This window comes from Capsella rubella, unplaced genomic scaffold (genome assembly GCF_000375325.1).
Source record: "Capsella rubella cultivar Monte Gargano unplaced genomic scaffold, Caprub1_0 scaffold_5, whole genome shotgun sequence".
In the NCBI taxonomy this organism is placed as follows: domain Eukaryota; kingdom Viridiplantae; phylum Streptophyta; class Magnoliopsida; order Brassicales; family Brassicaceae; genus Capsella; species Capsella rubella.
In genome coordinates, this window is record NW_006238919.1 from 3,557,042 (window position 1) to 3,584,554 (window position 27,513).

The window sequence follows — 27,513 nt, forward strand, 5'->3', positions numbered from 1 at the left end:
ACGTATTATCCGTGATTTTAGAATCCGTATCCGTATCTCAAAATTCGGATAAAAACCAAATATCGACGGATATCCGAAAATATGTAAAAAAAATCAAAATACCATGTATTTTAGACCAAAATACCGGATATCCATATCTAAATACCGGATATCCGCATATAAATACTGGATATCCATATCTAAATACCGGATATCTGGATTTTTCAAAAAAAAAAACGGATATCCATTATCCGTTTTTAAAAACTGCATTATCCGTATTTATATCCGTCCATAATTTACTATCCGTTTCCGTATCCATTTTTTGGATAAAAAATCAGATACGGATACATAAATTTACGGATGCGGTTTTTTCTTAGGGCTAATTGGCAATTTTATTTTTCCTTTTGTAAAGGTAGTCAAGTAGAATTGTAATCTTTCAACGTGCACAAAACTATTCGACTATTTTATTATTAAATTTGACGATGAAGAGATCTGACACGTGTACGGTGCTCATTACTTCTCTAGTCACTATCTCCCACAAATATCTCCTTCCTCTACTACTAAACCCACTGAGAAATGTGATCTGTCACGGATAGTACAGTCTCAATATCCAATAAAAACACGACACGTGGATATATCAACGTCACGTGGCATAGTCACTCACAGATCACTTATAACTGATCACTCACTGATAAGATTTTGCCTCGTGAAACTGAAAAAATCAAAGTAAAAGCTTCAGAGCTCTCTCAAGTGTTCTCTACTCCACCACCACCTGAGATTGATGATGGATACGATGCGAATCTCCGGTGTATCGACCGGAGCTGAGATTTTAGTACAATGCAATTCGTTATCAAGCCTCGTTTCTCGTCGTTGCGACAATGGGAGATGGAAGACGAGGAATTTTCCGGCGAGAAGCAGAACTTGGCGATCGTCGGTAAAGAGAAAGCTTCCGTTGGTTAAATCAATCTCTAGCGAACCTAAGGAGAAGGTTTCTGATGCAGTTCTCGATTCCGAACAAGGTTTTTGAATTTGATTCTTAGTTTTTTTGAATTTTAGGGTAATGTAATTTGGGGTTTGTGAAGTTACTGATTGATTCGTGTTGATTGGGATTTTTTCAGAAGTGTTTAGCTCGATGAGTCCGTTTGCTCCAGATGCTGCTTCGGTAGCTTCGAGTATTAAGTACCACGCGGAGTTCACGCCTTTGTTTTCTCCGGAGAAGTTTGAGTTACCTAAGGCGTTTTTTGCGACTGCGCAGAGTGTTAGGGATGCTTTGATTATGAATTGGAATGCTACTTATGAGTATTACAATAGAGTGAATGTGAAACAGGCGTATTATTTGTCAATGGAGTTTTTGCAGGTTTGTGGTTTTGACTTGTTCTTGTGTGTTTGAGACTCTTAGTGATGATCTTGTGTTTGGTTGTTATCTGATTATTTGTTCACATTGTAGGGTAGAGCTTTGTCGAATGCAGTGGGTAACCTCGGGCTTAATAGCGCTTATGGTGTTGCCTTGAAGAGGCTTGGTTTTGATTTGGAGAGTGTAGCTAGTCAGGTGAGTTACTGAGTTGTTGATTATTTTAGATTCATATTACTTAAAAAGTCTACGAGCTGGTCGTCTTTGTGGGTTTGTTTTTTGGTTTCACAGAGTCTTTATCTTCTTTATTTGTGGTGAGATATTAAAATTTTCACTTCCAAATGGTAGGAGCCAGATCCTGCACTTGGGAATGGTGGACTTGGGAGACTTGCGTCGTGCTTTTTGGATTCCATGGCAACTTTGAATTATCCGGCTTGGGGTTATGGGCTTAGATACAAGTATGGCTTGTTCAAACAGAGAATCACAAAAGATGGACAGGAGGAAGCTGCAGAAGATTGGCTTGAGGTTTTCTGCTCTTAACTCTTTTTTGTATTTATACTCCCTCGAAATAATGCTGAGAAATTGACATGTTTATTGACTTGCTTGTTTCTTTCAGCTGAGCAATCCTTGGGAGATAGTCAGAAACGATGTCTCATATCCTATTAAGTTCTATGGAAAAGTGGTTTTTGGATCAGATGGTAAGAAACTGTGGATTGGTGGAGAAGACATAGTCTCTGTTGCTTATGATGTTCCTATACCTGGTTATAAAACTAAGACTACAATCAATCTACGACTTTGGTCAACGAAAGCTCCTTCAGAAGATTTCGATTTATCTTCATACAACTCTGGGAAACATACTGAAGCAGCAGAAGCTCTATTTAATGCTGAAAAGGTCTGTATATTTCTACTTCTCTCTTACACTGCACTAACATGAATGCATAGAACTAAAAAAAAACTATGTTGGTAGATGCATTAAGTTTCATTTAGAGTTGCTTTAACATTTGTTTTTTCATATCAAACACCTTTCACTTCTAATTAATTCGACCATGATCTATTTAAAAAGGCCTGTCTGGTATTAATAGATTAGTCCATATATCTTACAAACTAAGTGAGAATTAGCAACAATATGTTATTACATGGAGTTGTTGTCTTGCATCACTTGTAATTGTGTATATAACAATGAGCTTTCGATATGTACTTGCTGAAATATATAATTGTCTTTTTCCTGTCTTTTCTAATGGAATTAGATATGTTACGTGCTTTACCCCGGAGATGAGTCACTTGAAGGAAAAACTCTTCGTTTGAAGCAACAGTACACTCTGTGCTCAGCCTCGCTCCAAGATATCGTAACACGTTTTGAGACAAGGTCTGGAGGTAATGTCAATTGGGAAGAATTCCCAGAGAAGGTTGCAGTGCAGATGAATGACACTCACCCTACCCTATGCATTCCTGAGCTAATGAGGATTCTAATGGATTTGAAAGGACTAAGCTGGGAAGACGCTTGGAAAATCACACAACGGTACTTCTTTAAATGTCTTTTAGTCTATTGTGCTTATTTGTTTTTTCTTGTCCCAGAATAAAAGATATTTACAGGATTAAAACCTGCTACGTGCTTCTGGAAAGTTAATAATGTTTCTACTTTCTAGAACTGTGGCATACACAAACCATACAGTCTTGCCTGAGGCACTGGAGAAGTGGAGCTTAGAACTTATGGAGAAATTACTTCCACGTCATGTGGAGATTATAGAAAAGATTGATGAGGAGGTCAGCCCTGAACAACATCAAATGTCTCTTCTATTTTTTCTCTTGTGTTTGATCTAATTTTCGGTTTCGTGTATTACAGCTAGTTCGCACAATTGTCTCTGAATATGGCACTGCGGATCCTAACTTACTTGAAGAGAAACTGAAAGCAATGAGGATCTTAGAAAACGTCGAGTTGCCTTCTGCCTTTGCGGATGTGATTGTGAAGCCGGAGAAAAAACCAGTTGCTGCAAAAGACACCATAGACCAGCTCGAAGATGCCAAAACTGTCGTGAAAAAGGAACAAGAAGAGGAAAATGTTGGAGAGGAAGAGGAAGTTATCCCAGAACCAACAATAAAACCACCAGAGATGGTTCGTATGGCCAACCTCGCTGTTGTGGGTGGTCATGCTGTAAATGGAGTTGCAGAGATACACAGTGAAATAGTTAAGCAGGATGTTTTTAATGATTTCGTTCAGGTAAACATTCTAACTAGTGAACCGTTGTAATGCTATAAATTGCACTACCTGGTAGAACATTGCTCTCATTCTTGAATATTCTATATTTTTGGCAGTTGTGGCCAGAAAAATTTCAGAATAAAACCAATGGAGTAACACCAAGGCGATGGATTCGATTTTGCAACCCTTATCTAAGTGATATCATAACTAAATGGATAGGCACAGAAGACTGGGTCTTACATACCGAAAAGCTTGCGGAGCTGAGAAAGGTATGTGCTTTATCAGATTCAATGTTGTTTCACATGCTGTTATCTCTGTAGTAAGACACTGGGTATCGTTGTTTGGTATTTCTCCAGTTTGCAGATAATGAAGATCTCCAATCTGAGTGGAGGGCAGCAAAGAAGAAAAACAAGCTGAAGGTTGTATCACTTATCAAGGAAAGAACCGGATATACAGTCAGCCCGGATGCAATGTTCGACATTCAGGTTAGTTCCAAAGGATCCTTTTTTAGTTATAGATTGATGAGTTGTTTGTTTGGATGCTGCTTTGAGGTTTGAAAAGTCCATCCAACATCCAAGTGAATGTGTAATATCTAATTCTTTGTATTTTGCATTAAAAACTGTTTGTAGATCAAACGTATCCATGAGTACAAGCGACAACTACTAAATATCTTGGGAATTGTTTACCGCTACAAAAAGATGAAGGAAATGAGTGCCAGTGAGAGGGAGAAGGCATATGTTCCCAGAGTTTGCATATTTGGTGGAAAAGCATTTGCCACATATGTGCAAGCTAAAAGGATTGTGAAATTCATCACAGATGTTGCATCTACAATTAACCATGATCCAGAAATAGGTGACTTGCTTAAGGTACGTGACCTTTCTTACATACTAGTGTTAATCATATTCTCAAGCGTCAAGCAGACAACCAGTATAATCCTCCATGAAGTCTCGTTTAAGTGTCTTGTGGAAGATGGTACCTATATGATAACTTTTAATCAGAAGTGTTAACTACCTTGTAGGTTATCTTTGTTCCTGATTACAATGTCAGTGTTGCCGAATTGCTTATTCCAGCAAGTGAGCTTTCTCAGCACATCAGGTAATAACAGCGTTGGCTTAGTCACCTTTTATAGTTTTTGGTCACAACTCCATGATGCTGAAACACTGAATTTGAAATAACTGGTGAACCAGGAGGCTGAGCTAGTTTCTCTGTTTGTCATGAGAACCGTAGGAACAATGTGTTTCAGTGAAATTTAGAAAAAGTTATAATCAATGGTACTGTGCTATTTTCTGAAGACTTCAAAATTATTTCTGCAGTACCGCTGGGATGGAAGCTAGTGGGACAAGCAACATGAAATTTTCGATGAACGGTTGCGTTTTAATTGGAACCTTGGACGGGGCGAATGTCGAGATTAGAGAAGAAGTTGGAGAAGAAAACTTCTTCCTCTTTGGTGCTAAAGCAGATGAGATCGTGAACCTCAGGAACGAGAGAGCAGAGGGAAAGGTATACTACTATTTAAAGAGTTAACCTTCTCATGCTTCTGCTTAGCATCAAACACAACTTAATTCTGACCTACTTGCTCTTCGCATTCCAGTTTGTTCCGGATCCAACTTTTGAAGAAGTCAAGAAGTTCGTTAGAAGCGGTGTCTTTGGCTCAAACAACTACGACGAACTAATTGGCTCTTTGGAAGGAAATGAAGGCTTTGGACGAGCTGATTACTTCCTCGTTGGCAAAGACTTTCCTAGTTACATCGAATGTCAAGAAAAAGTCGATGAAGCATACCGCGACCAGAAAGTAAGTTTCATCAAGCTTTTATGTTTGACTCAATACAAAACTTCCTCAACCTTTAAATTTGCTATTAATGATTTACAGAGATGGACGAGAATGTCAATATTGAACACAGCAGGTTCATTCAAGTTTAGTAGTGACCGGACAATCCACGAATACGCGAAAGACATATGGAATATCAAACAAGTTGAACTTCCATGAGGCTTTGAGACCAGTCTACGTTAAGAAACTCTTTTGTACTTCCCAAGTTTATATAAGTGTATCAAAGTAATAAGGAAATAATCATGTAATAATGCAATACAATTCAATGTAAGAAATAAGATTCAAGAGTCTATGTAGTATTTACAGTGGCCTTTGTGCTTCTGACCGGCTAAACACAATCTAATTGACTCACTTGAATTAAATTTTTGATTAAAGCAAGATTAAAGTCTTGATATTTTCTTCCTTTGTCTCATTTCAAGACCGAGAGGGATCAAAGGAGAGAGAATTTTCGTACAATTCTACTGAAAGTGGACAAGTCGGACCGGTTTGATCGAAAAATCTGTCCTTTCGGTTTAATTGAACCAGTAGATAATCAATTTCATTTAGGTTGATTGAATTTGTATCTAAGAGATGAAAGTGGAACACATACAATCTATAAGAAGAAGTGGTATTTGAATCAACGAATTGAGACTCAGCTCGAGAATAGTTTCAGACTAACAAAGCTCGGTCATTTCTTTTGTTTCACCTGTAACTATAGAGAATGAAATGTCACAACTATACACATCTGCAAATCACATCATCCTAAAGTTTCAATTTTCAATTACTTCTACTAACATACACATATCTATCCTTTCTCTGTATTAGATGAACACATATCTATCCTTTCTCTGAAGTAATTTGGTATTAATGCGAAACCCCAAAAGCTTTGGTTAAGACTTGGAAACATCAAAGCACTGACATTTATATCCCCCTAAGAGTTGAAGTTTGACGGTTGTGAAACAAACTTGCTAGCTTCTGACTCAGTCATGCCACTGAACTATCATATTCAGTGTACACCTTGTCACTAGCTAACAGCCCTTTCAGTGGTCTGTGAAGTGTTTGGTGACCACCTAGAGCTTGAGAACACACAAAACTCTTGTCACAGATTTCGAATTTATAGCTGGAGTGAGACTTACTTCTCAGAGGAGAATGTAATGAACTAAACCTGGTTTTACTGCAACTATTAGACTTGTCAAAACCAGAGAGAGCAAGCGGTTCACAGAAGTCATCTATCGACTGAGCACAATGTAAGATCTTCTCTTGAGAGACACCAAAGCTTGATGGCTGTGAAACAATCTTCTTACCTTCTGGAGGAGAAGGTACTGCACTGAACCTAATTTTACTGCAAGTACTAGACTTTTCATAACCCGATCGACCAAGCAGTTCGTGGAACTCTGGCTTCAGCTCAACACATTGTAAGATCTTCTCTTCCTGAAAGACTCCAAAGCTTGATGGTTGTGTAACAATCTTCTTAGCTTCAGTATATGCCCTTTTATGTGCTAGAATCGATCTGTGTAGTCTTTGGTGGCCACCTAGAGCTTGATAACACCCAAAACTCTTGTCACATTTATCACATTTATAGCCAAAGCAAGTCTTTTTCTGCAATTTACTTCTCTTAGGACAAGGTTGAAGCTCCAAATCCATAAAATCATAACTTCTGATAGAGGCAAAGTCATAAACTCGTCGAGACAACATAACCAAGTTTATTGCAGCTTCAATCACCTCATGTTTCTCAATCGGAGTCATAAAAGAAGATCCTTTAGCAGAAGAAGCTGAAACAGAGCAAACCCTAGACTTCTTCAAACCCCAAATCCTTTGCAAACCATCTTCGACTTCGATTCTATTGCTTTTACTAGAATGAATCCTCTGGTGACCATACACACCTTTTAAAGTTGCGAATTTTTTCCTACATACTCCGCAAACATGAAGTTTCTGAGACATTTTGTGAGAGTTTTAGCCGACAAGATGAAAACTTTCTCTGCTTGTAAACCTGTTCATCATCAATACGTTAACATAATCGGGGAAATTGAGTAGAAGAGAATCATATTGAAACATAAAGGTCTTAGCTTTTACTGTAATTTTCTCGAGAAAACAAGGAAGAAGATGGGAAAAGAAAAGGAGAAAGGCGAAGATCGTGAAGACAACAACACATAACACTTCTGAAAACAGAAGCTTGATCCTGTTTCGTAAGAAAACGAGAGAAATTGAAGAACGAAGAGTAAAAAGTCGAAAGCTTTTTACTTTATTTTCTCGGGAAAATTGGGAAGGAAACATAAGAAAATCTCAAAGCAGAGAGCTTGATTAGCTTACCAGAGCAAAAATCTTCGCTTGATTTTAAGGACTCAGGACGAGAAAGAACACTTTTTGACCTAATCCGTGGAGCTTAGAACCTTAAAGAACACGGTTTTTGACTTGTCGCAGAGCTTTTTAATCAGAGCTACTTAAAGACGCCAATGGGAAAATTACTTGTTGTGGAAGCTAATGAGTCTAGGCAAGAGGAAAAAGCCAGGGGATAGTTATCTCCTACACTCACGCGTACGATAAACTTGGTGTTCTCAAACCAAACCAACGAATTGTAAATTGTAATAACCGAGTAAGTAATTTGATTTTGGATTTGATATCAGAAACATGAGTTAACCAAAGAAGCTGTTTCAGGTTGCAAAGTTTGTTTTTTTTTCCTTCTATTTATGTGTAAAGGGGAATGATTTAACTATACATTTCCTCCTTGTAAACTTTAATGTTCAGAACAAACCATTCAATATTTTGTTCAATTACTAGAGTTATATCGTACGCCGAGTGAGATTACAGTCCACTGAAGTCTTGTTTCGACTCAACGCAGTGTAAGATTTTGTCCTGAGAGACTTCAAAGCTTAGTGGTGGTGTAAGAATCTTCTTAGCTTCTGAGTCAGTCACGCCAAACAGTGAATAGCCATCTTCTGACTCCCCTTTAGTCGAATTGCTTGACTGCGGTTTACTTCTCTGGGAAGAAGATAATGGAATGATACTGCAACTAATAGACTTGTCGAAACCCGGATGAGAAAACAATTCACTAAAGTCTTGTTTGGACTCAACACAATGTAAGATCTTCTCCTGAGAGACTTCAAAGCTTAATGGTTGTGTAACAATCTTCTTAGCTTCTAATGAGTCAGACAGTGAATTATAATCTTTAGCATTCTTCCTTTTACGCGATAGTTGCTCTGAATTCGGTCTATGAACTCTTTGGTGGTTACTTAGAGATTGAGGACGCACAAAGCTTTTGCCACATATTTTGCAATCATAGCTCTGAGTTTTTTTCTGTAATTCACATCTCAGAGTAGAAGGTAATGCACTGAAACTGGTTGTTTTACTGCAACTACTACTAGACTCGTCTAACCCCGAGTAAGAGAACAGTTCACTAAAGTCTTGTTTCAACTCAACACAATGTAAGACCTTCTCTTGAGAGACTTCAAAGCTTGATGGTTTTGAAACAATCTTCTTAGCTTCTGATGAGTGAGACAGTGAATTATCACTTTCATTGTACTCCTTTTTACGCGCTGATTGCTTTCTAATCATTCTGTGAAGTCCTTTGTGTCCACCTAGAGCTTGAAAACACCCAAAACTCTTGCCACATACATTACATTTGTAGCTGGAGCTACTCTCAGGTCTTTTCTGCAACTCACAATTCAAAGGATGCAGTTCCCTGAAGTCTTGTTTCGACTCAACACAATCTAAGATCTTCTCCTCCTGAGAGGCTTCAAATTCTGATGGTTCTGAAACAATCTTCTTATCTTCTGATGAGCCAAACAATGAACTACCATCTTTAGTGTTCTCCTCTTTACTCTCTAGTTTCCCTTTAATCGATCTGTGAAGTCTTTTATGACCACCTAAAGCTTGAAAACACCCAAAACTCTTGCCACATACACTACATTTATAACCGGGGCTACTCTCAGGTCTTTCTGATGGGTTTGAAACAGTCTTCTTACCCAATGAACTCTCCTCTTTACTTTCTAATTTCCCTTTAATCGATCTGTGAAGTCTTTTATGACCACCCAAAGCTTGATAACACCCAAAACTCTTACCACATATATTACATTCACGACTTGAGTTACTCTGCAATTCACTTCTCAGAGCCACAACAACATCACTACAAGTCACAGACTTTTCAAAACCCAAGTGAGTAAACATCTCCTTGAAGCCAAGTATCGACTCAACACAATCAAAGACCTTCTCTTTAATAGGTTTAAACTGATCTAAACACATTGACTCATCACCACAAACTCGTTCAGATAACATAACCAAGCTCATTGCAGCTTCATCCATCTCATGTTCCATAATCACAGAAGAAGTTTCGTTTAGTAACATTGAAACCCAGATCCTTAGCTAACCGTGTTCATCAACGAATACGCTTAAACCCACAAGAATCAAAACCCATTTACGGAAAAGTTCGAAATTGCAAAAAGGCGTAAGCTTTTATGGAGATGGAGGAAGATGAAAAGATCGCAAATTTGCCAAAAGGTTTCAGCTTTGATTAGCTTACCTGAGAAAAAACCCTAACTTGATTTTAGTAATCACGAAGACGACCTGAATCGCCGAGCGAGAGCTTAGGTTATTTGAGTCATAGGGACTGATGAAAAAATAATAACTTGGTGCGGAAGCTAAGAAGACTATTTGGGAAGGGATAGTTATCTCCTACACTCGCGTCTACAATTAACTTCGTGCTCCCTATTTGTTTTGTTTTGGTATCCCTTTGGATCAGTAGTAATTTACATTGGTCAGAACCGGTTTGTGAAATTGTGATCATTACTGATTTTCCGGTCCAAAAACCAAAATGGCCATGCCTACTTAAGCCTGTGCATATAATCCAAATCTGAATCGGTTTTGGTTACTTAGTAAAACTCGATTGAATTTAATATAGAATGTGATTCGGATTTTGGATTAGATTGAATTCAACCAAAATTCAATTAGATATCCGCTAAACCAAAACAATATAGCTATATATACTTAATTCAGAACGGGTTAGTTAGATAATTCAGGTAATTTGGGTTGGTTAATTATGATGCTTTAGGTTTGATCGGGTAAATTTTGAATAGTTTTAGTAATTTTGGATAATTCAAATCCGAATCCAGACCGCAAACAGAAGTTATCTATGTTCAGGTTACACATCGGATTTCCAATAAAATGTGTCACCGATCCAAATCGAAAACAATCTGAATCGGTCTGGTTCAATTTTTGATACATCCCAATCCGGAAATCCGAATATCTATGCCTATGCCTACCAATTCTACCTTTCAATTGAGAGACTCGAACAAAGAATCTAAAACACACACACAATATTTGGAGAGTCTAATAGAACTGACACTAGCCAAGATTAACTTGGTAATCAATCTTACTCAAACCAAACCAGAAGCAAACCAATATCATCATCACATTAAATTGGTCCAAAGGTGTTAAGTATTCTCGGATGAGATCAAAAGAACAATACACACTCTACTGATTTATCAACAAGAAATCACTTGGTCTCTTCTTTGCACACATTCTATTGAGTTTTCTGAGCCAAACACCAAAGTCCAAAATAATGTGAAAAAGAAACTGAAGAATCCAAATTTGAAGTCATCATCTTCTGGACTAGTCTCTTCTCATTAGTTAATATCCACTTGAGGAACTCTACCACCAGCTTGAATGATTTGTTTCTCAAGCTGCAATAACAACAATGAGTTCATCAGTCATCATCAAAACGATTCATTAAAGCAGCCAAAAACAGAACATGGATTCTATTCCTCACACTCACATTGAACAAATCTTGAAGCTTTGTCTTTAACGTCTTGTACTCGATATCCACTTGCTGCAAACATCTCACACACCTGTAAACAAGATATCATTACTCCACAAATCTCAATCAATGACTCATCACGCGGTGTTGAAAAAGTAAGCTCACCCTTCAAAGTTCTGCGTATCACAATAGTCCTTGAAGCTAACACACAAAGCTTTAACCCTCTTGGCACCAACACTGCATTAGAAACAAGACACAGCTTCATCCATCAATCAAGCACACAAAACTTATACTACTAAAGATGTTATTAGGACAAAAAAAAAGCTAGTCATACTCATACCTTGAGCTACTACCCTTCAATTGATGCACACTCGCACCTACCTTACTATAATCTACATTTCCCGTAGTCTGGTCCCTGAAAGATATACACAACCATAAGATGAATCCAGCAGACTTTAAGAGTGAACTAAGAGAGAGAGACAAAATCAAAACTTACAAAGCTCTAGCCATGTTACTGATAAGTTTCACACAATCTTCAAAGAAAAGAGTGAGCACCTCAGCCACAAAATCAGGACTTCCATCATCTTGAAGCTTTTTCAACTCAGTAAACTGATCATCCAAAAACCCCTTCACAACAAAACAAACAATGATCTAAAACCAAACCCACACGAATCTTAAAGTTCCAACCTTTACACAACTCAAATCCCTAAGAAGATCATAACTTGTAAAAAACCACACAAACTACAGAACAACCTATAAAGATTCAATCTTTACACAACTCAAATCCCTAAAAAGATCATAACTTGTAAAGAACCACACAAACTACAGAACAACCTATAAAGATTCAATCTTTTTACACAACTCAAATCTCTAAAAAGATCATAACTTGTAAAGTACCATACAAACTACAGAACAACCTATAAAGATTCAATCTTTACACAACTCAAATCCCTAAAAAGATCATAACTTGTAAAGAAACACAAAATTTACAGAAACAACCTATAAAGATTCAATCTTTCTTCAGTTTAATCACGAATCTATGCATATATGAGCAAATCTAGTATCTATGATCTATATCATAGCTACATAACCAAAGACATGTGTTCGAATGAATTGGGTTCGAAGATTTGTAAAATTGAAACCTGTTGGTACAGAGAAATGGTGTAATCACGGAATTGTCTCTGCAACTGAGTAATGAGAGCGTCCATGAGAAGAGTGAAGCTGAGATGATTTGTTTGTGTTGGACTGGATTTTTTGACTTTGGATTTCTGGAAATAGCCAATCCCAAGAAGAAACTTGTGTCTTGTCTTTCTCACGAGTTATATAATGCAGTATCAAGAATTTTATTTTTTACTTTAAATGGAAAAATTAATTAAAAGAGAAAAGAAAACACACTAATATTTGGACATTTTTATTAATTTGGAATCTGTTTATAAGTTACTTATAACCATTAAATAAATGTTTTTGGAAAATTTTGGATTCAATACTTGTTCTTATGTGAATTATTGATTTTGTTTTCAAGAAAATTATTGTTTTTGTAAAAATACTTTAAGAACTCATTTAATGTATAATGTTAAAAATACTTGTCATTGTTACTAACTATTAAAAAAGTTGCATGAAATACTTTTTTAATTACTTTAAATGGGAAAATCTATATATATTTAGAGTGTTCTCTCTCCACTTGTCATCTATATTTTTTAAGAATTATATTTTTAATTAAGAGAAATACCCTCAAATAGCACGAAAATATGTTTTATGGACAATAATAGCACACACTCCATAAATTTCCAAAAATAGTACTAATTAACACAATTATAGTATTATAAATAATTCTTTAGAATTTTTTTAAGTTTTGAGTTGACTATTTTACATTTAGGATATAGTTTTTAGGGAGTAGACTTTATTATTTAGAGTTTGAGATTTAATTTTGAAGTTTTCATTTTGAAATATGGTGCTAATTTTGAAAAATGTAAAAAGTGTGTGCTAAATTTTGGAAAAAATAAAATTAGTGCTATTTTTGAGAATTACCCTATATTTAACTCACACTTTAATATAAAACTGAAAATATATCTTCAATTAAACCACAAACAAATCACATTTAACCATATACGTTTAACTCACATATAAAAACTAAAATAAAATAAAGTTTCATTAACTATATTTTATTATTTCTCCACTCAATTTTATTCAACACCCAATAAATTATAATAAGATATTTCTAAAACTGTAACTCCCATAATTTTTTACTTCTAAAATTGTAACTCTCGTCACTTCTGGTTATTATATTATTACATCTGAACTAACCGAAACCGAACGGCAACCGAATGGTTAACCGATGCCCCGGGTTACATGATTTTATATGAAAAAAAAAACTCATAATGATCAAAGTCTCTCAAGGTTTGAATCTTGATCCATCTAATATATTAAGCATGCAATATTAGAGAGTGAAGCCTTTGACCTTTGGTTGTGTTCAAGGGAAAGTGTATAAGGTTCTTTTTGGAGTGAAGCGACACTAAAGAGATCTCTTACTACTACATTTGTAATTTGAAGCCTTGATTTGGACCATGTAACTGAAAAGAAATGGTTGTCAAAAAAGACTATGTTGAGGTTAAGGTCTAAAACATGAAAGCATCTAAATCTTTACGTTAAAGCTTTAAACATGGAAACGTTAGGTGTCACTGAAGAATCTCTCCAACCTTGAAAACTTGTTTGGTGTTCCTAAACCAACAGTGATGAGACATGAGAGAGAGAGATCATGTGATTCTTATTTCTTACAGACAAAACACAACAAGTGTCACTTTGCTCCAATAAGAACCAATCTTTATTTAAGTTTTCTAAGGAAACAACAAAACTGAAACGACATCGTCGAATAAACAAGTCCTCTTCGACCAAAAAAATAATATGAAAGTGATACCAAAAAAGCCACAAACCAGAGATTACATAACAAACAGATAGTAATAAATGTTGTAACAAGTCTTTAAAGCACAAAATGATAGGTAAAAAGAATCAGCAATGGACCTGTCCCTTTTCTTCTTGCTTAAGCAACTGCAGGCATGTCCTTGAGCCATGCATCTAGAGGCTTACCAATGGAGTAAACAATGAAACCAATCTCTCTTAGCTTTTGTAGATTCATAATGTTTCTTCCATCGAACACGAAAGCCGGTTTCTGCATATTGTCAAAGATCTTTTGGAAATCCAAGTTCTTGAACTCATCCCACTCTGTCATGATGCAGATACCGTGCGCGTCTTTGGTTGCCTCGTACGCGTCCCAAGTAACGCTAACTTGTTTCACTGTTGTTGGGCTCATTGGCTGCAAATGAAGAGGATGGTCCCAATCGAACTTGTTCATGGATAAATCCCTCTGGATCTGTTCTTCAGTCACTTGCGGGTCGTAGATGCTTAGCCTTGCTTTGTCTTCTAAAAGACCCTTGCAAACATCGATGGCTGGAGTCTCCCTCGTGTCACCGGTATCTTTCTTGAATGCGAAACCGAGAACCGCAATCTTTTTGTTCGATACAGAGTTGAACATGGAGGAAACAACACGGTTTACGAACCGACTCTTCTGGTAGTCATTGATCTTGATGACTTGCTTCCAGTACTCTGCCACTTCTGGTAGTCCATTGCACTCACAGATGTAGACAAGATTCAGAATATCCTTCTGGAAACACGAACCCCCGAATCCAACGCTCGAGTTCAAGAACTTGGGACCGATTCTTGAATCTGTACCAACCGCGTAAGACACCTGTGTGACATCTGCACCGGTAGCTTCACATAGAGCTGACATAGCATTAACAGACGAAATCCGTTGAGCCAAGAAAGCATTAGCCGCAAGCTTGGAAAGCTCAGCAGACCAAAGATTGGTTGTTATGATTTGGCCTTCAGGAACCCAATGAGCATACACATCTTTAAGCGTCTGAACCGCTTTAAACCCTTCCGGGGTTTCCCGTCCTCCGATGAGAACACGGTCAGGGTTAAAAAGATCCTTAATCGCAGTCCCTTCCGCCAAAAACTCCGGGTTAGAAAGTATCTGAAACTTAATCCCTTTACTGTTATGTGTCAAAATCTTCTCAATCGCCTCAGCTGTTTTAACCGGGACAGTCGATTTCTCAACAACAATCTTATCAGAAACCGAAACATCAGCGATCATACGCGCAGCGCTCTCCCAGTAAGTAAGATCAGCAGCTTTACCAGCACCAAGACCTCTAGTTTTAGTCGGTGTGTTAACAGAAACAAACACAATATCAGCTTCCCTCACATGTTTCTCAACATCAGTGCTAAAGAAAAGGTTCTTGCCACGGCATTGCTTCACAACATCGTCAAGACCAGGCTCGTAAATCGGAAGCTGGTCACTGTTCCAAGCATTGATACGTGGTACAGAGATATCAACAACAGCTACTTCAATATCTGGACATTTCAAAGCAATCACTGCCATTGTTGGTCCACCAACATACCCAGCTCCAATACAACAAATCTTCACCATCTTCTCCTTTTCTCTGCTTATAAAATCAAGAACTTTATCATCAAGCCCAAAACAGAGGATCAGCAAAAAAGGTGGATCCTTTTTCAAAAAGATCCAATCTTTTAAAGCAAAATTCTAATTCCCAAGTTCCAATTTTGTAACCAACATCATTAAAAGTTGGATCTTTTACAAAAACAAAACAGAGTCAGGTTTTAAAACAGAGTCAGATTTCAAAACAGAGGATCAGCAAAAAAGGTAGATCCTTTTTAAAAAAGATCCAATCTTTTAAAGCAAATTCTAATTCCCAATTATTAAAGAAAAGTTTTGTTGTAATTTTGAGACTAACATCATTAAAAGTTTGATCTTTTACAAAACCAAAACAGAGTCAGATTTGAAAACAGAGTCAGATCTTAAAACAGAGGCAGATCTTAAAAATCAAAACATAAACAACTAAGAACACATAACATGAAAGCAAAACATCATTAACGTTCTAATGAAAAACAGATCTATATGGTTTTGAATCAGAATTATAAACTTAGAAAAGCCGATCTGAGATTCAAAAACAGAGATCAGGAGACAACGAACGGTGAAAAATATCAAAAACAGAAACGAGATTTTGTGTTATTATCATTTACCTCTCTAGGGATTCTTCTACAAAGCTGATGAAACTTTTTGTTTATCTCCTTCAGACACGAATCAGCGAGTGAAAATGGTGTGAGGAGAACGTAGAATAGTCTGAAACAAAACGGAAGCAAAGGGTGCGTTTTATAAGGGAAGTATATTTCCGGTTTTGCCCTTGACCGACCAGAGAGAGAGAGAGTTGTAAGAAAAAACGAACCTGTAGGTTCGGTGGTGGTGGAGCACCGTGTTTGATTGCGTTTTACACATCTGGGCTAAACTAGAGCTGTCAATTAGGGCTAGACCGCGGATTTTCAGCCCTAACCGCGGCGGATTTTTTTTTAATGCGGGTTTTGGCGGGCCAGCCCGCTTTGATCCGCGGTCATAAAATTCATAATCCTAATCCAACCCGCTTCATATATGCGGATATGCGGTTCAGTCCGCGGTCTTTTATTTAATAAGAACAAAACAATTTAAAATTTAATATAGTTAAATCTATAAGTAGTAAAATATACTTTTTCTAATTAGTTATTATTGTTATTACATTTAAAAGATTTTTTTAAGTTGATTATTAGGGTATACAACTTATACCCACAATTAAACAAGTTACTAGTCACAAGTGTCACTAATTGTAAATTACCACACTACGGACCCATTCAACATTTCATGACAAAGTAAAAATATCAAGCCTAATATAAAGTATATCACACAAATCATATTTCTACCAATATAGAGACTAACAAGCATAATAATAAAATAATAAGGATTTAGAAAAAATCTTTTGTATATCTTCTAAATCAAAGCCAAAAAATCTTTTAAAAGATCCTCTAATGTCTCAACAAAACACAAATAAACTTAGTAGAGACATGGAGTCATAGGTTTGTAGAACCGTCTTTAAAAAATCAAGTTAAATACTTAAATAGAAAATTAAGTTTCAATTAGTCCGCGGTTTAGCCCGCTGACCGCAATTAGCCCGCCAATGATTTTAGACCGCAGCGGACTCAGCCCGCTTGACCGCGAACACCAAAACTAAAATCCTAGACCGCTCAATTTTAGAGCGGATTGGACTCTAACCCGCGGTCTTTTGTCCTAATTGACAGTTCTAGGCTAAACCGAGTAATATGGTAAATGACGATAATACCCCTTGTGTTTTTAGTGCCGTACGCGTTTGTACATCGTAAGATTTTTTTTGCTGGCATGCACAACAAAACAAGTCTACGAGTGGAAAATATGTATTTTTGAAACTAGGTGTGGTATTATTATGAGTTATTATTTGAGTTTATAATAGTAGTCCAAATGTCAAATATTTATATATGTATATATATAGAAACTCGTCAAGCCTCCCAAACCGGAATGCGATGGCTCCTTTAGCACCGGCTCTAGTCTTTTTTCTAATTTTTTTTTTTCTGTTTAGTTTAAGGTTTGTCTTCGTGTGGTCTTTCAATGGGATATGGTCTTGTTTGTGCAGGGGTTCTGGAATTTTAACATGAACAGTCGAGTGGCCGGAGCTAGTTGTTTTGGTGGAGCCAACAAAGAGGTTGATTCCAGATCTGTTAGAGATGTGATGCAGTTTGAGGCTGGTGTTAATCGAGGGGTTAGACTTCTTTACTTGTCTTTACTTTAGAGATCTGTTGAGGTATGACTTCTAACTAGGTGGTAACTGGATGAAGTGACTTAGTCTAGTGGCAAGTTATAAGTTCACTGATGGACATGCACCATCACACCAGGGATCGAGTCGCGCTCCCTACATATTTGTAAGGATTAGGCTAATGGGTTGGCCAGTTGTGGCCCATTGTTGACCAAAAAAAAACTAGGTGGTAACTGGTGTTTATTGGCGTTGTAGACTTGTAATCGTCAACGTCGTATCTGGAAGCGAAATGTACGTATTTGTTCTCCATTTATCTGTCTTGCTTGGCGGATCACGAAGTCTTGATTCCTAGTTTCGAGATTTTGGCTCTCATTGTGATAAGAGGAGGTAGAAGTTATCATTTTTGGATTGGCCATATACATTCTTGGTAAATCTCATTCAATGGTTTTTTGCTAAGAAGAGGTCTTTTTGCTTTCTTAGATTCTATTAGCTTTTCAGTTTAAAGTCGTGTTGCTTTTGTGAGTGTTAGGTTTTGATCGCTAGCTTTTCTTGTTTTAATTATATGTGCTGTATTTCTATATTGTATTTCTCTTTTGTATGGTCTTAGCTTCTAGGGGGATATTGTCTTCCTCCGCCTTTGTCTCCTCTCTATTACCCAAAAAAAAAACTCCGAAGGGATTGAGGAGTTATTATACTGTAATAAAACAAAGATTAGAATTACGTTACAATAACTTTTATCGGATCTAACCCCATAGTGGTGGGCGAGTGGTTTTTATCCAGTAAAAGAGTTGTCATGTTAGTCTAGGTGAGAAATCAATTCTCTTCGTATGTTAATTACATCTCATTTATTATGTGGCAACAAGGATATGGACCCTTGTTTTCGGCCTATTTGAATATCTCGAGAGATGATTTAGTTGTGGGCCACACCTCTACAGAGATTAGTCTTGGACTATTTCATATGTCTAGGAATTTACTCTAAATTTAAAAAAAAAAACAAAACTTTGATTGGATCTTGGTTGCCACTGGAAGGAAACATCGATCAATAATTTTGAGGGATACAAGAGTGACTGTTTTGCAGCACGAATGAAGCCGCCGCGCTCATTGACAAGAGTATCTAGTTCCCTTTTTTGAGCCAGTTTCGAAGAACACCTAAGCCCACAACAAATTTTCTAGATAAATCTAGCGACGACAACTGATACTACTGCTGACTAAACTGAAATCAAACAACGTCAAATTGTAGATCTAACATGCGACCACTAACTCTCTTTCCTTCGTCATCTTAAACAAAGTTTTCTTCACTCTAATTCAGTTAATACAAATCGTTTTCTTCCCAAAACAGTTTTGTTCACTCCAAAATGTCAAATATTCAGAACGGACAGATCATTAAAATTATAAATTTATTTCTCCTTCTGAGTGGCCCGCTTTCTCTGTTTACTTTGACGATATTAGCATTGGTAGGGAAGAATTTTCAACCTTTTCTTTATCTCTAATACCACGACATCTAAATGTAAAAGCGGATTCTCTGACATGCAAAGTTTGTTCTGTTCTGCATCTTGTCAAGTATGTAAAAAATTGTCCTCTCAATTGGTTCTTTTGAGCTATTTATAGTTTGTTGTTGACAAAAAAAAAATTTGGATATATATTTTCTATATATAGTTACACATATAAACAAACATAGTTATATATCTATATATATAAAGTTAACTTTTTCTCTCTTCTCCTTAAGCCACATCATCATCCACCTCATTTTATTATTTAATTTTTAAAATTAATTATACCATTTTATCATTTAATTTTAATATTTAAATCTATGTAAATAAGTTTTTCAAAAATGAATATGAAAGGTCTTTTTTATATTATACATTATAAAACTAAAAAGGATAATTGATTAAAAGTTAAAAACTTACTAATTATCGATTATACTAACAAATATATAAATAATAGATTATAGTTTTTAGTGAATGTTTAAAATATATATATGATTATATTTACACAATGTAAACCTAAATATAATGGGATTTAACGGGAATAGAGCAAAAAGTAAGAAATTTTGAGAATATAAATCTATCTAATTTATGTCTCAAAATATTTTCTAACATAAATGAGATAAGTCGGACCGAAACATGAATTCTAATATTTATAAACATATAAAAAGGTAAAAATAAAAATAATATTTCTTTAGAAGTTTCAATATGAATTTAACTATTTTTTCCAATACACCACATATGTTAAACTAATAAACAAAATAAAAAATTAACTATATCTCATAAAATTGAAAATTAAAATAAAAACATTATTAAATGAAATAAACTAAATATAAAGTAAATTATACTAATATGTTAAATTTAAAAATTGTTCCATATGAAAAAACAAAAAATATATAAAACATAAAATCAGAAAAATATATAATAGTATATAAATGATCATTACGAGATATAAAGTACGACAAATCCAAAAAAGGAAAACGTAAAACAAAAAATAATAAATTATGACAATATATAAAGAGATAATGTAAACAACTAAAAAATATATCAATCCGCCCGAAACCCACAAATCATGTTCAAATTTCATGCCAATATATAAAAGGGTCCAAAATATTAACATTTAGATCTATATTTGGTAAAAACCCTAATAGCACACGTTTCTCAATGATTCTCAACCGCACTTCCATTTACGCCCACACTTCGACTTATACTATACAAACTTAATTTCTCAACAACTAATGAAGGTAAAACTCAATAGTTTTTCTATACAAACACAATTTAAGTTTTAAAAAAGTAAAGTATGGTATAGTGAAAAAAATAAGTAGATTATAAAATACGAATTAATTACTCATAAACAACATAATAAACTCCCGCGCGTAGTGCGGGCAACCGACTAGTATATATATAAGCAAATCTTATAAGTATCACTAAAATGAGTATTTTGATTCAAAAATACCAATATCAGTTTAATTTTTGTAAAAATACCATCATATTTATTCAAAAATATTACAAGACTAAAATTAATTTTTAACATTCAAAACTAATCTCCAAATCCTAACCACTAAACCTTACCCCTGAAAATTAAAAATGATACCCTAATATAAATAATTAATCCAAAATATAGATCCTTAAAAATCAATTTTGAAGTTTATGGTATTATTTGAAATAAATAAAACTTTTGTGGTATTAATTTGGAAAAAGACTTTATCGTGGTATTTCTGAAAAAAAAACCTTAGAATGTGGTATTTTGAGGAATATATCTAAATTAATATGTGAATTTTTTTTTTCAGATATTATCAAAAAAAAATTTCTTGATAAACATATTGTATTAAAGATTAATTTTATTTTATTTTAAGAAAGTACCTAATCCGGATCAAAGTAGTCATATCTAAAATCTATAAACTTTGCACCATTGATCTCTAGTTGAATTATTGAAAGTTTCATTTTTGTGGAAGCATTTTGTTTTCTTTTTCTTTTTGGTGTAAAGGTAGGAAAGAAAAGTGTTTTCATGATTTGAAACAGAGAAATGAAAAGCAAGAATATGAGTTCGTCTTGTAGCAAAAACTTGAAAAGCAAGAATATGAGATTGCTTACGAATTAGAGAATATATCTTTAATTATTGTTTTCTATAGAGTATTTTTCACGTTACATATTGAAAATAGTTGAGTAAGAACCAAAACTAAAAGCTATCAGATGTCACAACAAATGATGAGATATCATGATGAGATGTCGATAGCACATACCCATGAGTTTGTTCAAATGGCCTGATTTGATTATTATCTTTTCTTTTGTAAGAAAACATAGAAGATAATTGGCTCTAATTTATATAAAAAGTAAAGAAAGGGTTTGTCCTCGTTGGTGATAGATATTTTTATTTAAAAAACAAAATTTAGGAAAAAATAAACAAAATTTGTTTTCTCTTAAAGCCCAAGGCCATAAGGGCATGTTCATCTTTGAGACCGGTTTAGGTCTCAATTTTTTTTTTCTTTCTAAAAAATTTAAAAAAAAACAAAAAACAAAAAATAACTAATCGCGGGCCGCCACGTGTCAGTGGGGCCCGCAAATGGAGGAGGGACGGTCTCGTTTAAAGAAATGACCCACACAAATTTTTATTTATTTATTTATTTTTTTGCTAAAAACTGGGGGACTGCCATGGGACATGCAATGCCAATGGTCTAAGAATACTTCTAAAATTAGAGGAATGCCTATGTGATATGCTTTTAAAGGGGACAAGAGTGATTAAACGGATTAAGAAAATTTAGTTCCGCCAAAAAAAAAAAGATTAAGAAACATTCATTTAATTTAGTGAGATAGAATCGTGTCAGTATTGAGTAAGGAATTAAAGAAGATTTGGATCTAATTTAAGTTAAAATTGAATTAATTTTAGTTATGGTCGGTTCAATTTTAATTAAGGTTGGTTTAAGTCAAACCAATTAAGTAGTTATCAGTTTATTGATTGGTTCATTTAGAGACTTAGTAATTTAAATATAAAAAATAAGTTTTTTTTTTCATCATATAAAAAATAAGTTTGTGTAGTGTTTTTTTAAACAAAAATTTACGTAAGAAAGTTGAGAAAAATAATAAGTATAGAAGGGAAAAATACGGTAACTTAAAAAAAAATATATGGAAGGAAATGTAGTTGGGTCTGGGCGAATTTGGTTAACTTTGGTTCGGTTAATTTTTGTTATTTTTATAGATATTTAGTTATGGTTATTTATACAAATATTCTAATCAAACCGAACTGAAAGAAAATCGAACCAATCCAAATCGGAATTGCTAAAATAATCGAATGGTTATTACATTACCATATCTTAACTAACCAAAACCAAGCGTAACCAAACTGAAACCGAATACTTAGACCTAATTGTAACAATAACATGAATTCAACATAGTCCATTGTTCAAGTAAAAAAAAAAAAACAACTTGGAATAAAATCAAAAAGGTGAAATAAGAAACCATGATTTTGCAGTATAGAGTTCTATATTGTGTGTTTTCTTTATACTATTTATCACAATATTTTGTTGTATTGTTTGAAGCCTTGAAACAAAATTATTATTTTTTGAAAAAAAAACTATAACAATAAGAACCATGCACATTTTTAAAGTTAAACTCACCTTAAGCTTTTGTGAATCGATCACAATGAACTGATTCTTTATCATTCCTCTCTGTACGCCTTAAAATATTCCACTCAATTAAAAGGAGTTTTTTTTGAAAAAAAATCACATGCTAATTTTTCTATTTTTCAAAATATTTCATGAATTTCCAAATCTATTTTAGTAGTAGTACATATCACATGCTAATTTATGTATATTTACCCAAATACTTCATAAAATTCCAAAATTCATATCTACAGTACATTGACAAATGTGATAAGAAACGTATGAATTCCCTTTTTCTTACTTAAGGAAGTAAAATATACAAAACGAATATGCAAAAGATCCATTACACAAAACGTCTTTATCAAATATTTGATTCTAAATTTCTAATAATTAATACCAGGACACTAAAATTATGCAAAATCAATCTCAATGCTTTTAATAAGGGAACATATTTTTCTGCTGATTTTGCATAATTTCCATTAAATTACAAAAACCTAAACAAACCTCTTCTTGTATAAATAATAACTCTTCTTTGTAGTAATTAAGACGAAGAGAACCAAAAAAAAAAAAAAAACATGAATCGAACAATGAGTTTTGTTATAGTACTTGTGATTCTTGTCTCGGTTTCAAACCTTGTCGTGGCGGCTCATGTCGGTCTTACAACTACCGACCCTTCTTGGGACGACGCACACGCTACGTTCTATGGCGACATTAACGGTGGAGAAACCATGCGTTAGTGTTTTTGTTATTATAATGTCTTTTTGTGTGTTTTTGTTTTTTGCCTTCTACAAGATTTTTGATTATTAGTTTCTTACAAGTAATACTTTTTATATGCTTAAATTTCATAGTTTTAGTTAATTATGTGAAATTATAAAATATTTAACTTAAGGATGGATGGTACGGTTTTTTTGTTTGGTTTCGGTTTGATATTTTTGCCTTAAGATTATTAATGTCTTTCAAGTATGTAATACTTTTTGAAAGCTTAAATTTAGTATTTTTAGTTAAATATGTGGAATTATAAAATATTTAATTTAGGGATGGAGCGTACGGTTTTTTGGTTTGGTTTCGGTTCGATATTTTTGTCTTCTAAAGATTTTTGATTATTAGTGTTTTACAAATAATACTTTTTATAGGCTCAAATTTAGTATTTTTAGTTAAATATGTAGAATTAAAAAATTAATTTACGGGTGGTTGTACGGTTTTTTTGGTATTTTTTACGGTTTGGTTTTTTCGATTTACGGTTTTAGTTTTACGACAATTAAAACCATATAGAAATCACTTATATTTAGGTTTTGGTTCTACGCTTGAATAAATTATATTGTAACTAAATGATAAAAGTGTTTTATAGTTCTAAACCTCACATGAGTAATTAATTATTGTAAAATGGTTATAGATTTATTCATTCCATAAGGTTTATTATAAGTAACAAAATCATTCAGTCACAACTAATTAAATTACATGTTTATCATCTAGTTACAATATTATATATACAACAATTTTTTATATGCTCATGTATCTATTTTTTTTAATTGTATATTATTTTGGTGTGACAGAAGGAGCATGTGGTTACGGCGACTTATTCAAAGAAGGTTACGGCTTAGAGACCGCAGCACTAAGCACAGCACTATTCAACAACGGCAAGACTTGTGGTGCATGTTTCGAACTAATGTGTGTGAACTCACAATATTGCAAACCTAACGCTGGTACAATCAGAATCACAGCTACTAACTTCTGCCCACCAAACTACAACGAACCTGTTCAGTACCATTGGTGCAACCCTCCTAACAAACACTTCGACTTATCGATGAAAATGTTCCTTTCGTTCGCCGAGTATAGAGGAGGGATAGTTCCAGTGAAGTTCAGGAGAGTAATGTGTCATAAGAGAGGTGGTGTGAGGTTTGAGATTAAGGGTAATCCTTATTTTATCATGGTTTTGGTGTATAACGTTGGTGGTGCAGGAGATGTTACTAACGTTGAGATTAGAGGTGATAAGAGTAATTGGATTGGTATGAGTAGGAATTGGGGACAAATTTGGAATGCTGGTTCGGATTTGGTTGGACAAAAGCTCTCGTTTGTTGTTAGGACAAGTGATGGTAAGAGCTTGACGTTCTTTAATGTTGCACCAGAGAATTGGGGGTTTGGTCAAACTTATGAAGGAACACTCAATTTTTAGATGTTTTCTTTAGTTATTGTTTTAGTTTTCTAGAGTTTTGTCTTTTTTAGTTGGAAGCTATTATTTTAATTTGAAATTTGATAAAGATTAATAATAACAACTATTGATTTTTATCTATTTTTTTTGGAAATTTGAAGTTCAAAACAATTATGAGCATCGTACATGATTGTATCAACGTCCCATTTCATTGTAAGCAATCCAAAATTGGTAAAATGGAAAATGGTAGATAGGCCCATAAGCTTGACGAGTGTGTTAGGATTTTAAGACCAAACCTCAATGATCCAGAAGAATCGAAGCCACATAGTAGTAGACTTTAATTTTTGTCTTGACCATACATGCAATGTATTGGAGCGTCTTACATAAGCCATTGAAATGCCAACAAGGCCAATACTATGAGACAAACAAGCTCATGACTAGCCCATATGTAATTAGGGTTCTCTCTAACAGGATAGATTTCTATATAAAGTGTGTAATGATTAATAAACATCATTGTCTTTAACATAGAGAGTTGCCTTTTATTATTTCTCATTTTATGATTGAATCGAAGTATTACTAATCTTGGTGACAATCTAAAACTTTTTCCTTTCTTTACATTTATTTGCACACAATAAAGTTTAGTGAGCTATCAATCACATTACATTTTAGAAGGCTCTTTGAGGGAGAAAACCATCCCGTGGCTGATGCAATCCGACTGATAAGAGCAAAGTCAAAAACCACATTCTTATTAATCTCTGTCAAAGATACAGTTTAGAGGTTGATTAGAGATTGCCTCACATACTATTTAGCACTAGATACCAAATCAATAGCTAAATCTACTGCTACTAGCTACTACTTTTAATCCTTCATGTAATCCTTCATGTCTTCATCCAAAACTTTTAAAAATTTTAGTAAACCTATGTAAATCATTTTATAACATTTATAAACACTTGTAAATCCCTTTAAACCCCTTACAATCGTGGTAAATCCTTTAATAAAAACTTTTGTAAACTTCTAAAACCCTTTTAAAACCTTAAAAACAATTTTAACGTCCTTGTAATGCCTTTAAAAACCTTTGTAAACTTCTAAAACCCTTTAAACCCCCTTGTAAATCCTTTAAAACTATTTTTAAATCTTTGTAGATATCTATAAAATCCTTGTAAATCCTTTTAAAACAATTTTTTAAATCCTTGTAAATGCCTTTAAAACACTTGTAAATCCTTGTAAAAACCCATTAAAAATCCTTGTAAATTTTTAAAAACCATTTGAAAATCTTTTAAAATCATTGTAAATCCTTTAAAAACCGTTATAAAATGTTCTGAAAACGATTGTAAATCCTTCAAAAACCATTCAAAAACCTTTGTAAGCTTCTAAAACCCTTTAAAAACCCATTACAAATCTTTTAAAAACTAATTTAAAAACTCTTGTAAATCCCTTTAAAACCCCTTGTAAATCCTTTAAAATACCCTTTAAAAATCCTTGTAAACCTTTTAAAAAGAATTTGGGGGAAAAATTTAGTAAAAGTTTTTGCGGAAATTTTTTTGGAAATTTTTTTTGGCGGAAATTTTTTTGAAAGGAATATTCCATCCTAAGGAAGGAATGTTCTTTCAACTATGGATAAAATGGTCATTAAAATTTAAGAGAGGACAAAAATGAAAATGGCAAAAAAAAATGGTAGTTTTGCAAAAGGGTATCATTAAAAAATTATCATAAAGGTATTATAATGTTAGTTTGTTATGCCACTTTCATAACTCAAAATTATGTTCTTGTCACTTTGACCAAAACCTTCTCAAAAATGCCAGTTTGTCTATTTGTGGCAGTGTTACAAATGAAAAAACTGCCCTCGCAGGAAAAAAAAAATAAAAATGATGGACCAGATCTGTTCCACCAGAACTAGTTCGAATCTAGTCTACTAAAATTAGTTGGCCGAATCTTGTCCATCTACAAACAAAATGTATGATCTATTGTGTAAATCTAGCTAAATCATGGATAAAATCTTATATAGACACATCACTTATTTCATCGTATGGTGAACCACTTGTGGTTTCAAAAGATTTGCATGATAGACAAGATTAATTAATCAAAATGAAAATGTTTGGTCCATCGAAACTGGTCCGCCAGATTTTGTCCACCGAATCTGGTCCATCGGATTTTGTCCATCGAGATGCAACACATAATTCCGCCGACTGGAACCGATCGGGTTTTTTACCAGAATAGGCACGGGTGAAAAAAAATCTGATTCAAATATTTTTTAAAATTGTGAAAAGTTTTATTTGTTGTTAGATAAATAAAGAGAAAATGAAAGAATAAGAGAGAAAGAAAGATGAGAAAAGGAGGTGCCCAAAAAAAAAAAAAAAAGTGGCTGGAGAGAAGGCTGGAGAAAAAGTGGCATTCCTTACAATATTTGTTACTGTTCATGACATAGAATATAATTTTCTCTATCATAAAAAGGTCATTAATAAGAATTTCTCCAATTCTTTTGGTGATCGATAATTAAATGTTACTAGATTTTTATTATGAATGGTTAATAACG

At 34.2% G+C, this 27,513-nt stretch overlaps 5 protein-coding genes and 1 long non-coding RNA gene across 7 annotated transcripts; 3 read left to right on the forward strand and 3 right to left on the reverse strand.

The window, feature by feature from the left end:
* Window positions 1-694: 694 nt before the first annotated feature.
* On the forward strand, window positions 695-5,674 carry LOC17887060 (alpha-glucan phosphorylase 1). The gene is made up of 15 exons (XM_023782493.1): window positions 695-998; window positions 1,098-1,336; window positions 1,427-1,528; window positions 1,679-1,855; window positions 1,947-2,222; window positions 2,578-2,849; window positions 2,977-3,094; window positions 3,174-3,548; window positions 3,644-3,796; window positions 3,884-4,012; window positions 4,157-4,393; window positions 4,546-4,622; window positions 4,841-5,027; window positions 5,119-5,319; window positions 5,398-5,674. The coding sequence occupies exons 1-15, from the start codon at window positions 761-763 to the stop codon at window positions 5,512-5,514; spliced, it is 2,898 nt and encodes a 965-aa protein (XP_023638261.1). The 5' UTR covers window positions 695-760; the 3' UTR covers window positions 5,515-5,674.
* A 374-nt stretch (window positions 5,675-6,048) lies between these two features.
* On the reverse strand, window positions 6,049-9,718 carry LOC17887397 (zinc finger protein 43). Its single transcript, XM_023783227.1, is given in 6 exon segments — window positions 6,049-6,324; window positions 6,327-6,469; window positions 6,524-7,312; window positions 8,276-8,662; window positions 8,708-9,041; window positions 9,318-9,718. Coding segments are annotated over 6 exon segments (2,070 nt in total). The 5' UTR covers window positions 9,676-9,718; the 3' UTR covers window positions 6,049-6,265.
* A 996-nt stretch (window positions 9,719-10,714) lies between these two features.
* LOC17885767 (histidine-containing phosphotransfer protein 2) lies at window positions 10,715-12,368 on the reverse strand. Its single transcript, XM_006290325.2, has 6 exons — window positions 12,226-12,368; window positions 11,580-11,710; window positions 11,424-11,498; window positions 11,249-11,320; window positions 11,102-11,174; window positions 10,715-11,009 (listed from the first exon to the last, which is right to left on the reverse strand). Exons 1-6 carry the CDS (start codon window positions 12,289-12,291, stop codon window positions 10,953-10,955), a joined length of 474 nt encoding a protein of 157 aa, XP_006290387.1. The 5' UTR covers window positions 12,292-12,368; the 3' UTR covers window positions 10,715-10,952.
* A 1,513-nt stretch (window positions 12,369-13,881) lies between these two features.
* On the reverse strand, window positions 13,882-16,290 carry LOC17885033 (UDP-glucose 6-dehydrogenase 2). Of its 2 annotated transcripts, none has more exons than XM_006290953.2 (2): window positions 16,178-16,290; window positions 13,882-15,576 (listed from the first exon to the last, which is right to left on the reverse strand). In XM_006290953.2, exon 2 carries the CDS (start codon window positions 15,561-15,563, stop codon window positions 14,121-14,123), a length of 1,443 nt encoding a protein of 480 aa, XP_006291015.1. In that variant the 5' UTR covers window positions 15,564-15,576; window positions 16,178-16,290; the 3' UTR covers window positions 13,882-14,120. The 2 variants fall into 2 exon arrangements, with proteins under 2 accessions (XP_006291015.1, XP_023638134.1); XM_023782366.1 differs by having other exon boundaries at window positions 13,882-15,579; window positions 16,178-16,272.
* Window positions 16,291-17,543: 1,253 nt separating this feature from the next.
* LOC111830714 lies at window positions 17,544-18,485 on the forward strand. The gene is made up of 2 exons (XR_002834055.1): window positions 17,544-17,754; window positions 17,831-18,485. It is a non-coding gene; the product is annotated as an uncharacterized LOC111830714 (long non-coding RNA).
* A 4,921-nt stretch (window positions 18,486-23,406) lies between these two features.
* On the forward strand, window positions 23,407-25,058 carry LOC17886363 (expansin-A25). The gene is made up of 2 exons (XM_006292618.2): window positions 23,407-23,563; window positions 24,385-25,058. Exons 1-2 carry the CDS (start codon window positions 23,407-23,409, stop codon window positions 25,002-25,004), a joined length of 777 nt encoding a protein of 258 aa, XP_006292680.2. The 3' UTR covers window positions 25,005-25,058.
* Window positions 25,059-27,513: the final 2,455 nt, after the last annotated feature.